We start from the raw sequence: 16,256 nt of genomic DNA, 5'->3' as shown, positions 1-16,256 counted from the left end.
GTGCAATATGGTGCATAAACTTTTAGTTTGTTCAATGTGGTTCCTGAACTTTATCTCAATAAGCAATGTAGCCCTTGAACTTATAATTTTGTTCAATGTAATCACTGGAAGTCAATTTAGTTCATGCATTTAATGAAAATGTTCAATATTTCTCTTCCATTAATTTAAGTTCAGAGACAATATTGAACATTTTCATAAAGTGCGAGGACTAAATTGAATATGTTCCAAAATTTCAGGAGTTACGTTGAACAAAATTATAAGTTCGGGGATCACATTGCAAATTGGGAGCAAAGTACGTTGAACAAATTGAAAGTTTAGGGATCGCATTACACATCGGACAAAAGTTCAGGAACCATTTTGTGTCATTTTCCCTTAATTTAAATATATCAATTTCGTGGCTTCCTAGAGCTGTGTTGCTCCTGAAAATAAAAATAAAAAAGGTCTTTTTATTAAGGAAAAAAGAAAGAGGAGAGGAGGAAAATATCAAAAAAAAAATCAACGGAAGCAAACTGCTTCGACCACACTCTTCTACTGTACAACCTCCTCCGACATCCTCTCTCTCTCTCTCTCTGTGCCCGGTCGTGCGTGCTTCGCCCCTCAGCGACGCGAGAATTTTCGAGGGGGGAAGATGCAGATTTTGGGCGCGACGAACGACGTGTTGATGAGCATTCCGTCGGCATCGGGTGGAACCCACAAGTCCCCTTCCGAGCTTAGGCATTTCCACAATTTCTCGGACTCTAAGTTCTTCCTCTCTGGTGGTTTCGTCAAGGTGTGCACTTTCTCCCTGTATGGTCGAGCAGGTCGAAAATGTTCTAATGGGTGTCCCTTGGTTTGATGCTTTGCGAGAGGGGCGTGCGCTCAATCGAGTGAATTCCCCCGTTTCGTTGCTCGTGTCGTTGTGGGAGGTTGCTAGATTACGCTGGCCCGATGGTGCAACCGGCTAGTCAAATTGGAGCTTCTGTGTGGGACGTAGTTGATGCTTCTGTTGTGGGTCATTTTGGATGGTGTGATAAGTGGTAGCTTTTGGAGATGGAGTCATAGTAGTGCCGTGGGCAGGAAGAACTTCTTGTGACATTGGTTTTGTGTAGCGACGTCACAAAACTCTAAACGGCCATTTAAACAAGTGGGGCATATTCAAGAACCCAACAACATGAGTTTGCCATAGCATTTGTGAGCAACCGTTAGCATAAACTCTTTGTACTCCTGGCATCGTTCTCGATGATATGAATGCTGCATGTTGACAGTCTGCTAGCTTCTTGAAAGTGGAATATGTCGATATGATGGAGAGAGTATGAGGCCTCACGCTTGCCCTTGTTATTGTTGGGTTGCAAGTGGGGTTTGCAATTGTATAGAACAATTATTATTTGTTGATACACTTCATATAGGTCCTGTTGTGCTTTTCGGGAACAGGTTGGGGTTGGACTTTGGGGAAAGTGAATAATGGAGCATGATATGTCCATCTGCTTGCTTTTATATGTTGACTGGTGTTTTAGTAGTGGATGCATATGTTGCATTCACTGAACCCTGAAATGTCTAGCATAATGTACGTGTTCCTCACAAAGTGTTGTCTTTTCTAGAGATGCCGCTCTTTTGCTATCCAGACATTAGGAAATGGGCGGGGAAAGTATCGAGCAAGAGGCTCAATGATTAGAGCCTCTGGGGATTTAAGTGACAACCTAGTCCCGGTTGCGCCTCTAACATTTGAGTCTCCGATCGGACAGCTTTTGGCACAAATACTCCAAAATCATCCACATTTACTTTTAGCTGCTGCTGACCAGCAGCTTGAGAACCTCCAAAGTGAAAGAGATGCTGAAAAAGAAAAGAATCCTGCATCAGCAGATCTACTCTACCAGTATGTGGTTCTGTCTTTGTCCCCACTCTCCTTCTACTTACTAGTTTTCTTCACTTGAATTTGTAGTCGTTTCTTTTCGTTCGGCTATTAAGAACCATAAGGTCTGCAGCTTGAAATTTGGCTTTGCCATGGGCTCTCTGACTTGGAAAGTGAAGTGGTTTGAACATTATTGATCTGATACTATCAAAACTTGACACTGAGGGAAGAATAAGGATACTGGCGTAGCCTTTGCAAAATCAGTTCACGTCATTGTTGTCTTGTTTTATCTGATTATAGTTTGGTTTTGGTCATAAGCAACTGCAGATCTTTGTTTGAAGATAGTTCAATGTTATAATTCACCAACTTGTTAATATTGCTCGGTGCTGATCGTCTGAGAGACAAAGCAAACAATTGAAAAGTAACCCAGGCATGCTTAGTCATAGTGGCCCACATTTGGCTTTGGCCTGGTAATAGCCACAATAGAGGACACCTGTTGTGTTTGGGTATATTGTAGTCAGCTTGTTTGATTTAGCTGTTGTGGTTTGATCGCCTCTTAATTTGAGTTAGCCACCTCCTTCTTTAGTTGACAGTTCTTTCATAACTTTATGTATCTTGAAATTTTACAAATAGTCTAGAATGTGTCTTTTGGTGCTTAAAATGATGAATGTTTTCATTCTATGCTAAATTAGGGGTTGATCATTAAGTGAAAGTGATGAGAGCTATGATAAAGCACTCCATATCAATAATGATATTTATATCTAATGCTGTGCCTTGAAACATATTGACCTCATTCAAACCTGGAGACCTGCTCCATAGTCAGTAAGACTGGTCATTATTGTAAAATTGATGGGGTCCAGTTTTTTGGTATTTTAGGGAGCATAGTTAAGTTGTTATTATTGATGCGCTTGGGCACATTGCATTGTGGCGCATTGACTTATGAGTCCAATCCAGAATGGACAAAATTGAGCCGATACCAGAACAGGTAGCGGAAATATATGAAAGTTCATGGAGTTTTGTCAGATTTTTATGAAGAATTGAAAGGCCAAGACCTTAGTTATTTCACTTCTGGGGAAGTATAGAAAGTTTGACATGATGGACACATCTACTTGAGTGCCTTTATCTTAGTAAGTATATTCCCCTTCCTATGCTGGGCAAATGATTACAATGCGGTGGATTCTTGTGCTTTTCTTTTTACCCTGTTTCGCATGTTATTTTCTTCCTCATTTACTTTCAGATTAAAATATGATTTGCCTCTTTCTCTCGTAGCTTTAGTTTTTCGAGTTTATCATGGTATAAGAGCCATACATGTCGGGTTGGATTGGATTCTTTATGACCCTTGTCTGCACAACTGTGGCTTTGCTTTCTTTATGCATCTCGTGTTTGTACACTTCAAGCCTTCGTGATCTTATTGGCCTTTGCATAAGGGAGAGTGTTGAGATGTAAAATATAATCCGCTCGATCTTGAACTGTTAAATCTTAACGAAAACCATTCACACTCAAATTTAACTTTTGATGATCTAGCTTTTGGCGTATCTTTCTTCAAGTGGAGCCTAACATAATGAAGTGGTGGTCATTTAAATACTTGGAGCTTCTTTTTTGCTCAATTGGTTCAAAAGATAATACCAATGCAATTTTCGTTTCCAACGTTTCGATCCAGCTGTTCTTTGCTGGATGATCTGTCTAATGTGACCCTTTTTCTTGCACAGGAGAATTGCTGAGGTCAAGGAGAAGGAGAGGCGCAAAACACTGGAAGAGATAATATACTGCTTGATTGTGCAGAGATTTGTAGAGAATGACATCTCAATGATCCCAAAGGTTACAGCAACATCTGATCCCGCAGGTCGTGTGGATCTTTGGCCTAACCAAGAAGAGAAGCTCGAGTCTGTCCATTCTTCCGAAGCTTTTGAAATGATACAGAGCCACTTATCCCTTGTGGCTGGAGACCGGGTCGTGGGACCCCTGGATACCATTATACAGAGTAGCAAAATCAAACTTGGAAAACTGTACGCTGCTTCTATAATGTACGGGTATTTCCTTAGAAGAGTGGACGAGCGATTTCAACTTGAAAGGACCATGAACACTCTTCCTGAGGGATATACTGAGAATCGGGGGAGGTCGAAGGATCCAATACCGACAAGCCCATTTTGGGATCCAGATTCTTTGATCAGAATTCCACCTGATGATGGTAGCGATGGTGACGGAGGTGGTTTCATGGATTCTGAAGAAGGCAAAGTATATAGACTCCGATCGTACGTGATGTACTTGGATCCGGAGACTCTTCAGCGATATGCGACCATAAGATCCAAGGAGGCTATTTCCTTAATTGAGAAGCAGACACAAGCATTGTTCGGGAGGCCTGATATAAGGGTCGCGGAGGATGGTTCCATCGACACGTCGAGCGACGAAGTTGTCTCCCTTGCGTTCTCCGGGTTGACGATGCTGATTTTGGAGGCAGTAGCCTTCGGATCGTTCCTGTGGGACACGGAAAACTACGTCGAGTCCAAGTACCAATTTGTGAAAAGCTAGAGACTTTTTTTTTGGAAGAGTAGATGTTCTTGGGAGCTGTACAAAAGGGTAATCTTCCTCACATGTTTCTCTTAGGTTGTTCATAGTGCATCAAATCATCAAACAATGTGCTCATATTGATATACAGATATGGTATGTGATTTCGGACCCGGGTTCCATTACACCCTAAAGCGAGACGATACTTCAGATTGTTGCCGACCGTGCCAATCGACAGGGCGGTAGCTTTGTCTTCGCCGGCCTAAATCAATTGTCTAGTGCTGATTCATGAGCATATCTCTTGTGAAAAACCCATCTGTTCTCATCTTTTTGCCATTGCCATTGCCATTGCCATTGCCACTGCCACATCACTATTGAGTGTTAGGCAAACCTTCCAGCTCAATACGTTTCTATATTGAGGTAACCCGTTGGCTATATCTAGTTATCCTTACTAGTGTCAGTCTGAGTAACATTGGCAAAGCCTGTAATCACAGCGTGGCATTAAATACGTCGCCGTGATTGTAGGTCACGGTCCTTCCGCCTACAGACCGGACTTAATGAACTTTTCCTTTACCGTAATAGAACTGATTAATTTAAAAACCAGCTCAAACTTCCTTTTATTTCCCCTAATGCCCCTGTGTTCACTTTGATATTACCTAACCAGCCCTCTCAAAGCGCCTCTCACTTGTTTTTGCCCCCCCAATTTTTAGATGTGGACAATAATGCCCACCTACTGCCACCCGTTTTACCAAATTCTTGATTATCATTGAACCAAACCCAATCATTATTGTCATGAAGGAATTTGGCAATCTTGTTCTGGAGAACCCTTTTGGTGCCATAGTCAACGCTAGAGAGCGAGCTAGTTGCTATCTTGACTCCATTCGTGGAAAATGAATGATCTGGAAAGCATTTTCATAAAAATAATTACTTGTATCGCTTATAAAAATGAATAAACGAGTAATGCTTTCATTACCTATAAAATTTATAGATGTAAATTGTTGTCGATATTTTCAAAATCGTTCATTTTTCGCGAAACGAATGGATTTTTGACAAGGAATTCATCTTAATCATTGTTTGGAGTGATTCAAAGTGCTTGCTTATGCTTAGTATTGGCTCCCTCTAATCTGAGTGCGTGTGCATCATCATTCGTCTTTGGCCATACCATGCATAATAATTCACTCATTGACTTTCTCCTTTGCTTGCTCACATGGTTTATCGATGATTCATCATGTCGTGACATCATGAAATTGACCCCTGAAAACAACGCAACATGGGAGGCCCTCCCTTTGGACACATGCATACATCGGCTTTATGCTTTGTTCATTTATCTTGAAGCTTTTCCTGGGAAGACTTATCTTAATTATGAGTCATCGAGATCGATGGCGACATCTAGCTACTATTGAAAGGTCCTTATGTTTAGGAAAATGTTAACACAAAGATGATAGGGGCTTCGCTTGTGAGCTCACCCCACAAAAAATGATTATCAAATAACCTTATCTTTATCCCATTTGGTGAGAAATGAAAGAAGAAGTTCCAAAGCTTTTCCATGCTGGAGTTAGGTGGAACTAATCCCTCAATTCATATCAGATCGAATAAGAATCCAATTGGGTGGAGAGAAAATGATTCTAGGAAGCAAGGAAGGGCACTGTAATGACCAATATAATACAAGCATGGATTGTCTAGGTTCAATATAAGGACAAAGCACAAGCAGAGTTCTAAAATTGTGCTTTGCTGTGGCCTCGAGTGAGCTTCCTTACGTGCAGAAGCGAAAGATCCCTTCATCTTCGAACTGACTATACTCATCTCAGATAAAAAAGAAAGCATTAATTGAATTGATGGGACCTTGCGTATATAACCACTTCGTTGCCTAATCTGGCCGGACCAAGTCCACAACCCCTTTTCTCGTTGGAGTTATTCAAACTAAGATGAGTATTTTGTCTGAATGGATTACTTGCACATCGTTTTAAATATGTTGGTGGGAGGTTTTTGGTCGAAATCGGGTTGTGGGGGCGGATTTGTATCATCTTTTGGTAAATTCCCATTAGAACCTAGTAGCAACAGCTCGATCATCTCTCTAATGTTCCAGAATTAGTTTGAACATGTCATTTACACGACCTACAATTAATTTAGTTCTAAACTTTTTATCAAGATAAATTACATGCCAAAACAAGAATCACTCGTACCCTGTTGCCCCAATCAAGAGACAATACAGTTATCTATCTATGTCTCGTTCTAAATAATTGTAAACACACAGATTAATATACAATGATGTCATATATATACATATATATTATATATATCTTACTTGAATATGACAAATTCATTTAGAAGTACATAATGTTATCCTTAGGATATATAGAGAGAATCAATAATGTATGTACCAACAATAGTAGTTGCTCATAAATAAAATCACAATCATCAACAACCATGGACACCCCACAAAGGAAAAAAAAACCCTAAATACCCACAGTGGCAAATCCTTGATTTACTCCTCTTAACAAGGTCACTATCGCACACCATTTCCATCTCTCTCTCTCTCTCTCTCTCGATTGCAAAAAATATGTGTAATGACGTGGTTGATAGGTAATGCTATATATGCAAACTAATCACGGCAGGAAAAAGCAAGAAAGAAAAAGAGGTGGAGGAGAGAGAACGAAGAAACTTTTGGCCAACACAAAAGAAATTTTATGGATCCTTTGCGTCGCCTAATCCCTCTCTCGGTTACGACTTCATCTTCTTCATCATCTTCATCATCATCGTTCTTGATTGTTCTTCTTACGCTTCTCTTCTGTGTCGCCAATGCCGCCGCGGCCTTCGACGTCGTCCCCATCTCCTTCGACGAGGCCTACGCTCCTCTCTTCGGCGACGGCAACGGCAACGTCATCCGCTCCGCCAACGGCAAGAGTGTCCGCCTCCTCCTCGACCGCTTCTCCGGTATGCCTCACGCCCACGTATCTCTACATCTGCGTACGTGCGTGCACACGCACATATTCAAATGATCGATATGCGTATGTTAAAAAAGAATGATTCTTTTGTTTTTTTTGCAGGTTCCGGTTTCATCTCCTCCAATCTCTACAAGTATGGCTTCTTCAGCGCGAAGATTAAGCTGCCATCGGATTACACGGCTGGTGTTGTCGTCGCGTTTTATGTGAGTAAAAACAAGGGGATTTAGTTTCATGATCGTCGAATGCGTTTCTGATTTCCGGCACGTTTACAAAGTGACTGGGGAAATTATACATGTTGGATGCATGGTTTTAGTCGGATGTCATTACACGTGAAGAAATGATCTCACGCTTCGTGGGGTTGTCTTGTCATGCATGAAAACACGAAGCGTCGTTAGCAGAATTCTAGGAATTGGTAAGTTTGTTCGAGAGAGAGAGAGAGAGAGAAAGAGAATACTTCGAATATAAATTAAAAAGCGAACCATTTGATTGATGGACCGAATTGTAGGATTTGATTGGGGAGCGATGCTAATCAATCCAAATGATGTAAATGGAAACGAAGACCTAAGTTTATTTCGTTTGCGGTATTAAAATGGTAAGCAAGGATAGTCGAAGGTAAAACCTATCACGCGACTCGTTTTCTATGTTTTCCGCTAATATATCTTTACATAGAGATGAGCTTATTCTAGTCGATCACTTCCTCATGCATGGGATATGTATGAAAACCCAAAAGATGATATGTACGTTTCTCAATGATTATGAATGATCACGAACAAAGTGATGCGCAGACATCGAACGGCGACGTGTTCGAGAAGACCCACGACGAGCTGGACATAGAGTTTCTGGGGAACTTGAGGGGGAAGAAATGGAGGTTCCAGACCAACGTGTACGGGAACGGGAGCACGAGCCGAGGGAGGGAGGAGCGGTACACGCTCTGGTTCGATCCCACCAAGGAGTTCCATCGCTACAGCATCCTTTGGACCACCAACAACATCATGTGAGCTGCTTGCTTTTCTCCTCCATTCTTTTTGCCTCTTCTTTGCTGTCTTCATGTCCTAATTTTGGGTCCTCGACGCGGTATGTCTCTCTACCTGTTCGTGTAATGAGTGTTAACTACGAGTAGGAGGATGTCGATAGCGAGTCGAATCATTAATCGGAGCCGAGAGCTCGTCGCTAGCACCCGTCTCTTCTCTCGGAAGAGCTTTAAGCCCGGACCGCGTGTACGTCGACCCCGCCTCAATCCGATGTCGTGTCATCAGGTCGGGCGTCTAATAGCTAAGTCATTCTCGTTCGGCGACCATGAGAGATCAGTTGAATATTGACCGGAACAATTCGGACTATGTTTAATCCTTTTTTTATGGCCGATCTTTAGGCTAAGTTGCGAGAAACCCTTTGAAAGGGATTAGCTTCTTGGAGATATATGGCAAAGTTGACCCGGTCGTTTTAGTTTTAGAGCCAGAATTGGTCTTAGTTATACCGAGTTCATGCATTCAAACGTGTGCAAACAATTTCAATTTAGTGTGATATAAACTATCATATACGAACCACTTCGAATTAGTAATCCAACTCAGTCATCGCATTGATAGTAATCTAGCTTCTTGACATTATCGTCTTTGCAAATATAAAAATTAGATGTCCATGAATGATTGATTTGGTTTCGAAGAGCAATACTCTATTCTAAAAAGAGCTGGGACACCCCATGTCGATTCTTTTCTCGGTCGGTCCACATGATGTTAGCTCTCTTGCCTTAAGAACGAAGCATTAGACAGCTTGACCGTTGTTCTACTACACTCCTAGGAAATTGAAAAAGAAAGGAGAGCACCTAATTTTTCCTTTTTTGTGTCCCGTGTAGGAATGCGAGAATCATTGCTTGAATTCTGCTCTCTATCTCGCACATCTTTCTTCAAAATGCCGCAATCTTCAATCCTCGAGAATGGCGCGCAAGATTACATTAGGAAAAATTTCGGTCTCTAGACAATGACAAACTTTGACTTTAGGACCTTTCATTTTTTGTATTATGAAATGTTAAGTAAGGAATATGAAAAGCTTAACATGCATTTTTCGATTTACCTTGAGTTTTACTCCCTTAAGTTACATCAGATTATACTGTATACTGATCTGCGTGATGTGTTTTTGGGCACAGATTTTACGTGGATGAAGTGCCCATCAGAGAGATAATCCGGAACGACGCCATGGGCGGCGACTACCCGGCGAAACCGATGGCCCTGTACGCCACCATCTGGGACGCCTCCGACTGGGCCACCTCTGGCGGCCGCTACAAGGTCAACTACAAGTACGCCCCCTTTGTGGCCGAGTTCAAGGACCTCGTCCTCCAGGGCTGCCCCGTCGACCCCATCGACCAGTACCCAGCCGGCCACTGCTACGAGAAGCTCGCCCTCCTCGAGGCCCAGGACTTCTCTGCCGTCACTTCGCAGCGGCGCGTGGCCATGCGGCGGTTCCGGCAGAGCTACATGTACTACTCCTACTGCTACGACACTGTCCGATACGCGATCCCACCGCCGGAGTGCGTGATCCTCCCGTCGGAGAAGGAGCGGTTCAAGGACACTGGGCGGCTCAAGTTCGGCGGCAGCCACAAGCGGCGGTCACGGCGGAGGGGGCAGACCCCCGTGGTGTCGGGGTCGGTGGAGCAGCCCGTGATGTAGTTTGATCATTAGCTGTAATTACATGTGCCTAGACTTTTACATCTCATTTTCTTTCTTCCCCCTTCTATTGGGTTGGTCAAGATTTTTTGCCTTTCTGATTTTTGTGGCTACAAGCAGATAACACGAGGGGGAATTTTCACATGGCTTGAATAATCCAATTAAACATTGATCATCATCTCAATGTTTATTATGTTGATAAATGCTTGGAGTTGTGGTCAGACTCAGAAAATTTGCTGGTATGGTCGTGTAATCAAACAAAGTCACCTTCACAAGATCAGATGAGCATTGTCAATATGTCTGTTGTCGAATCTCATTAGATAAAATTGAGTTCTTGTTCGAATGTATCGAGTAAGGAATTGAATTACGCATCGGTTTACTCCGGAACGAGAAAAACGATTCGACTTCATGTTCCGAAGAACCAACGAACTTACTCGACAAAGAAGTCACGCTTCTAAGAAAGATGTCGTTTATTTTCTGAATCGATATACAAGAAACTGACGCATCACAGGTATAACACCCTGTAAACACAGAGAAGAAAAAAAGAGAGGCCTATTTCTGGGTGGTTGGTAAACTGTAGAGGCTATAGAGTACGTATGGCTGTTTAATGAATGAATGCAAGAATGAATGCTAGAAGCTAGCAAAGAGAACTATAAAACCACCCTACATCTTAAGGGTAAACAATGATATTCGACGATCATGCCGAGCTGTGCCGTCTTGTGTATCTTCCCCAACGAGCTGCGAAGTTAAGACTACGGGAACTGGAACGATCCCCCGATTTGAGAGTTATTCGATGGTGGATCGATAGCCACCCAGAGGAGGGAGATGGTGATCGCTAGAAGACCTGACCAGACATACACTATGGTCGGCGTTCTTCCTCGCCTTCCCATGAGTCCTTTCGCAAAAGGATATAAGTGCATCAAGACCCAGAGGCTGAAGAACACGCCGCCTATTAGTTCGCTCCATTGCGGGGACGTGCTATAGATGGTTCGAGAAAAGGCCACGGCGATCGCAATCAGATTGGTGAATATGATTGTGATCGGCGGTATCATCAGGGCTGTCCATTTGAAGATGTAGAGGTCCGCAAACTCGTCGTCGTTGTCGTCGCCTGACGATTTTGATGTCAGGGTGAACGAAATCTCGATCCCGGCAATCACCTTCAGGAGCCCCTGCAACACAGCAGCAAGATGGGCGCTCGTGCCGCCGATCAACCAGAATTGCTCGTTTCTCCACCATTCTTCCAGCGTGACACCGGACCATTTTATCTCAAGCAATGCAAGAAGGCAGAGAGTCACGGTGATCGATAGCAGGTAAGTAAGGAAGGCTACATTGAGCGATTGCACAATGAACTTCCCAGTGAACAGAGAGAGCGCGGGGAGAAAGCAGTAGACAATGAGAAAGAAGGAAGTGAATGGGTAAATTCCCACATTGAGGTAAGCAATCCTCTGAAGGAACTTCATCCTGCCGCTGGCCATTATGGCATTGTTGCGAGAGAAGAATATCTCCACCGAGCCTGTTGCCCACCGCAGGACTTGATGAAGCCGATCGGTGAGATTGATGGGCGCGGTCCCGCGGAAAGCATCTCTCTTGGTCACGCAGTATATGGATCTCCATCCTCTATTGTGCATCCTGTACCCTGTCACGACATCCTCTGTGACGGATCCGTAAATCCACCCTACTCGGTCACCCCACTCAGTTTTATCTTCGTACCAGCATGAGATGGCACTTATTGCCTCTGCAACTGTTGACGCATCAAGAAGCTGTCGAGGAATAGTAAGAGCACCAGGAGGCCGTCCATGTTTCACAGATGGATGGTCAGCAAGGGGTCGGCCTTGGAACTCAGCTACAGGTATGGAATCAATGAGCATATATGAATTCCCGAACTTCTTAGGAATCAGCGCAGTGGTCATTTCTTCATTTTCAGCGTCTTCCATTCTAAGTGAATGGTTTTCTCGCGAAATTTCAGGGGCAGAGGCAACAGATGCAGCTTTCCTGCGACGGGCAAAGAAGTGACTGCAACAAGTACTGCGTTCTTTCCTCCGAGGTGGGTCGAACCCATAAAGTGCAATCCTACGAAATAGACATCCGGTACCTACATAGACTGGGCCTTGAATGCCATCGAGAGCACGCATGTTCACATCAAAGAAAACCGTATTGTGGTTGGCATAGCGATCGGATGGGTCAATGCCTTCAAACCTCTGAGGAAACTGAACATAGCAAATTCTGTCCCCACCACGATCCATCATGAAGCATATACCTTCTCTCAGTGCTTCTGAGTTGTAGATGTAGTGGTCACAGTCAAGGTTAAGAATAAAGGGGCCATTGGACATTATCGCTGAGGCTCGAACAAGAGCATTCATGGCCCCAGCCTTCTTGTTGTGGTCATAACCAGGTCGCTTTTCCCGGGAAACATACACCAACAGGGGAAGACGAATGTCTACTTCAGTTAGATCCATAAACCTGGAATCAGCTTCTGTACCTTTAAGTGGTTCATCACTCGGAGGCTTCAACATCACCTGAATCAACGTAATCCATCTGATGAGCACATCTAGTTACGATTATAGATCAAAAGGGCCACCAGAAAGGTATGTGTTAAAGCAATCCAGGTGGTTTCCAGGAAAAACTTTCAAAGCAACAGTTTTACACAAAAAATATATTCAAGTGACAGAGTACAGTGGGCAAGTAATTTAATAAACTTGATGATGATCCAAGTGTTCACAAAAAAGTGAAGCGAGACTAGCAAAGAATCAACAAAAATTTATAACGGCGTAAAAGTCTCATTAAAACGTCTAAACTAGACATGAACCATCTAGAAATTTGAACTTTTGAACACTTGTAAAGAACAGCATAATAATCAGAAAATGAATCAGATTTTTACCTGAATAATGCTAGCATGATCACCTCGGGAGTGTTCGGGCGCAGTAACTGTCCAAGTGCCAGGCCAATGGGTTCCATCGGCCATCCAAGTAGCTTTTGGGATCTTCACATTTTCCACCTCATCATCAATAATAGCATTCTCTCTCTGCTTCTTCAAAGCCTTGATCTCCTCTCGAGCATTAAAAGCCTCTGAACGTCGCCGAATAGAGTCACCAAGACCATTTATTCGAACCTTAAACTCATCATACTCTCGCTTAATCCTCCTGCGGTCTCTGACAAAGTCTGGCCGGACTTTGTTCTTGTACGGATCTCTCGTCAGATTAAAATAGGAATCGGGATTTCTTGGCTCTATATCGTGCTTCCGGCAAAATGGCACCCACAAGTTGGCAAAACTAGCAGCTTCGGCCATGGCTTCAAATGTTAGTAGTGCTCCCCCATCATCAGAAACATAGCAGGAAAGCTTTTCGACCGGATAATCGGCTGCCAAAATGGATAGAATGGTATTTGCAGTCACAAGTGGAGGTTCTTTGTCTGGATCTGCAGTAGAGACAAAGATATCTATGCCTGGAAGATCAGACCTCCCAGTAGGATTGCCCTGATTAGGTGTTTCAAATTTCCTCTTTAGAACATCTAGGTCAGTAACGCGATCGATGGGACAGAGCTTCGGAAGCTGGTCAAGTAGCCAAGAGAATGCGAACCAGATTTCACAAACCACGGACATCCCCCATAACCACAACGCATCGTCATTGGGGTGCATGACCCTCCATGCCAAGAATAATCCAAGAACGGCCATTCTTGCGAGGATTAGGAGCCTAAAAGAGTATGGAGGATTGAAAATGTGTTAACTGGAAATTGACATGCTAAAGATAAGATCGTGCTATATCTCAGATGAAATATCAAACAAAGTTCACCGGGATCAATGTTACGCTACAACAATAATACTCTTAAGCCACCCTGATCAACATATGAATTATCACAGAGGGAGATGCACAAATTCCTGGTTAACGTGTCCATAGGTGTTATAGGAATATCGAAGTTGTTACGAAGAACAACAGACGCATTATCACAGTGATATTTCAGGAGAGCAGGATTCATTTGATGTTCTTTAACATACACCTGCCATAAAACCATCAGGAATTATAACTATTTAACCTGATTAATCTCGCATTAAGTAATCTGAAATGCATGCCATAGAGCAAATTCTGATAGCCCTGATCCTGCCTTCAAAATTTTTTCTCAAGTCTTTCTCAAAGTCAAACTAGCTAAGCCTTGCAAAGACAAATATGCAATGGGTCATTACAGAAGAAGAGTTGCCCTTCCGATCATGAATTTAGGGGAATTTGATTAGGTGAACTAGGCGCCACTTATCAAGAGATGATAGACAACATTAGGGGGTCAGTTTTCTCCTAAATTATAACATGCCTCAGCTGCAATTCAATGCTCATGAACAAGGATTTCTATGCAGAACTTGTGAGCAGGACTGGGATATGGTGCGCAAATTGAAATTTTAAGGGGCTAGAAATATGAATCACCTGTACGGACTAAGAATGGCAGCTGATATTGACAATTTGCGAGTAAGCGGCCTCCATTGCTTGTCTTTAAGATCTTCGGGCTCGCCAAACCCGTCAGAATTTCCATCCGCATCATCCTTTGGCCACATAGCACTTCCATATCCATAGCTCCCCTTAGTTTCGAATAGCCACTGATTATTATCAAACTCATTGGCGGAACTCCTATTGAAGGAAGCAGACTTCATCATGGACAGCCTCCTCTCCATCTTGGACAACGCCTGTGATTTATCCAGCTTCATTACCTCCGCATTCTTCCCTTCGTAGGCCTCCTTACACCCGGGACAAGTCCCATCCCCGCTCCTCATCACATCCTTGTAACAATCCCGGCAAATTTTGAAGCCGCACTCGCAAGGCACCACATCATTGCCTCTCTCATCGCTCATTACTCTGGCATCGCACCCGGGTAACGCGCACTCCGATCCGTTCACGCCAGTCATCTGCGGATGGCTGCTTTCGGACTCGATCACCTTCTCCTTCAAGCTTGCCCGCGTGGCGAGGTTGTAGCCGCCGGTGAACAGCGAGCTCGAGGCGTACTGATCCTCGACCCGCTCCTTGGAGGATGGCAGTTTGGACAGTTCCATCGGCTGGTTATCGGGCGTGGGGGGAATATGGACCGTGTAGTTAGCGAAATCCGCACTGCTCTGCAGATCGCTGTCCAGGTCATCCCTGTAGTGGCTGTACTGGGGAACCGCAGGCGGTGTCCTCGTGCGGCGCGAATCGGAAGGCATTGCGTCGATGAATTCCTCTGTTCTCTTGTGGGCGGGCGTGACAATCAGACCAACCTGAAATTTCGTCAGGGAAATCGAAAGATGAATACACACATGACGATCCGAAGCAAGCAAGACTCGCAGATGATAAGCTTCGGATCTCTCTCTCTCTCTCTCTCTCTCTGTCACCTACTTGATTTTGCTATACATATAGGACACACAGAGCTGTACAAAAATGCATACGTATGACGAGAACGAGGAAGCAGAATTTCGCACAAAATCTCTCTCTCTCTCTCTCTCTCTCTCTCTCTGGACTGACAGCAGAGCAAACAGGACTCGATCAACGAAGATGCAAATCACCGCGAGAGAGAGAGAGAGAGAGACAAGAGAGTTAGCCTAAAGTCGTACCTAAATACAACGACTCCGTTTGATCAACCAATGACCCCACGGCATCAGACTCAACGCTTCACTCGCGTGTCGGACATTTTCAAATCTCTCTCCCTCTCTCTCTCTCTCTCTCTCTCTGTGTGTCTGAAATCTTCCCGAGACGGAAGTGATCAGCGAACGCACATCACCGCCACGGGACCGAGTCCAACCTCCCACGAACAACCACTCCCCATCGCCACTGACATCATCGGACGCACCGAACGCACCTCCGCCCCCGCTCGACAGCTCGAAAGCCTCGAGCGCTCGTGCCTCCCCTCGTCGAGCTCGAAGCGGAAGGCGAAGAAGAACAGAGCTTACCGCTTCGCTTATAAAGGAGAATGCAGCAGGCCTCGCCGAACACAGGAGCTCGACGAGTTTGTCGCGTATGGCGAAGCTTAAGCGGAGCGAATGTTTCCGCGCAGGCGATGAAAAGCGAAAGCCGGAGACTTTCTGCGGAGTTCTCTACTGAATTTATTTCGGTGGAGACGAAGACGAAGCGCGCGTGTGGAAGGGCCGCAAATCAGGGGCCTCGCGGAGGTCAATTCCGGGATTTCGCACGAGGGAGGGAAACGGGAGGAGGAAACCAATCTGGGACGCCGATGCTGCTCACGCGGCAACGGCGCAATCATACGGTGCGGGGCGCGCTATGGTGCGCGCGCTGCAACCGGCTGACCATCACCGCGAATCGCTCGTTTTTCAATGGCTAGTTTAGTAAAACGAAAAACGTACCACCAACATGC

The 16,256-nt window shown here is 44.3% G+C and overlaps 3 protein-coding genes across 4 annotated transcripts; 2 read left to right on the top strand and 1 right to left on the bottom strand.

Moving 5' to 3' along the window:
* Positions 1-508: 508 nt before the first annotated feature.
* On the top strand, positions 509-4,553 carry LOC115685457 (UV-B-induced protein At3g17800, chloroplastic). The gene is made up of 3 exons (XM_030610539.2): positions 509-769; positions 1,578-1,852; positions 3,538-4,553. The coding sequence occupies exons 1-3, from the start codon at positions 629-631 to the stop codon at positions 4,355-4,357; spliced, it is 1,236 nt and encodes a 411-aa protein (XP_030466399.1). The 5' UTR covers positions 509-628; the 3' UTR covers positions 4,358-4,553.
* A 2,354-nt stretch (positions 4,554-6,907) lies between these two features.
* Positions 6,908-10,138, top strand: LOC115685416 (probable xyloglucan endotransglucosylase/hydrolase protein 30). Its single transcript, XM_030610492.2, has 4 exons — positions 6,908-7,267; positions 7,381-7,481; positions 8,064-8,272; positions 9,419-10,138. The coding sequence occupies exons 1-4, from the start codon at positions 7,021-7,023 to the stop codon at positions 9,936-9,938; spliced, it is 1,077 nt and encodes a 358-aa protein (XP_030466352.2). The 5' UTR covers positions 6,908-7,020; the 3' UTR covers positions 9,939-10,138.
* A 100-nt stretch (positions 10,139-10,238) lies between these two features.
* Positions 10,239-15,881, bottom strand: LOC115685415 (cellulose synthase-like protein D2). Of its 2 annotated transcripts, none has more exons than XM_030610491.2 (4): positions 15,499-15,881; positions 14,345-15,165; positions 12,814-13,624; positions 10,239-12,451 (listed from the first exon to the last, which is right to left on the bottom strand). In XM_030610491.2, exons 2-4 carry the CDS (start codon positions 15,109-15,111, stop codon positions 10,688-10,690), a joined length of 3,342 nt encoding a protein of 1,113 aa, XP_030466351.1. In that variant the 5' UTR covers positions 15,112-15,165; positions 15,499-15,881; the 3' UTR covers positions 10,239-10,687. The 2 variants fall into 2 exon arrangements, with proteins under 2 accessions (XP_030466351.1, XP_056160445.1); XM_056304470.1 differs by having other exon boundaries at positions 15,835-15,881.
* Positions 15,882-16,256: the final 375 nt, after the last annotated feature.

Source organism: Syzygium oleosum, unplaced genomic scaffold (assembly GCF_021117445.2).
Source record: "Syzygium oleosum isolate NSW1041296 unplaced genomic scaffold, Sole_v2.1 Sole_v2.32, whole genome shotgun sequence".
Taxonomy (NCBI): domain Eukaryota; kingdom Viridiplantae; phylum Streptophyta; class Magnoliopsida; order Myrtales; family Myrtaceae; genus Syzygium; species Syzygium oleosum.
The sequence above is the reverse complement of the archived record's forward strand: the minus strand, read 5'-3'. Positions and strand labels throughout refer to the sequence as shown.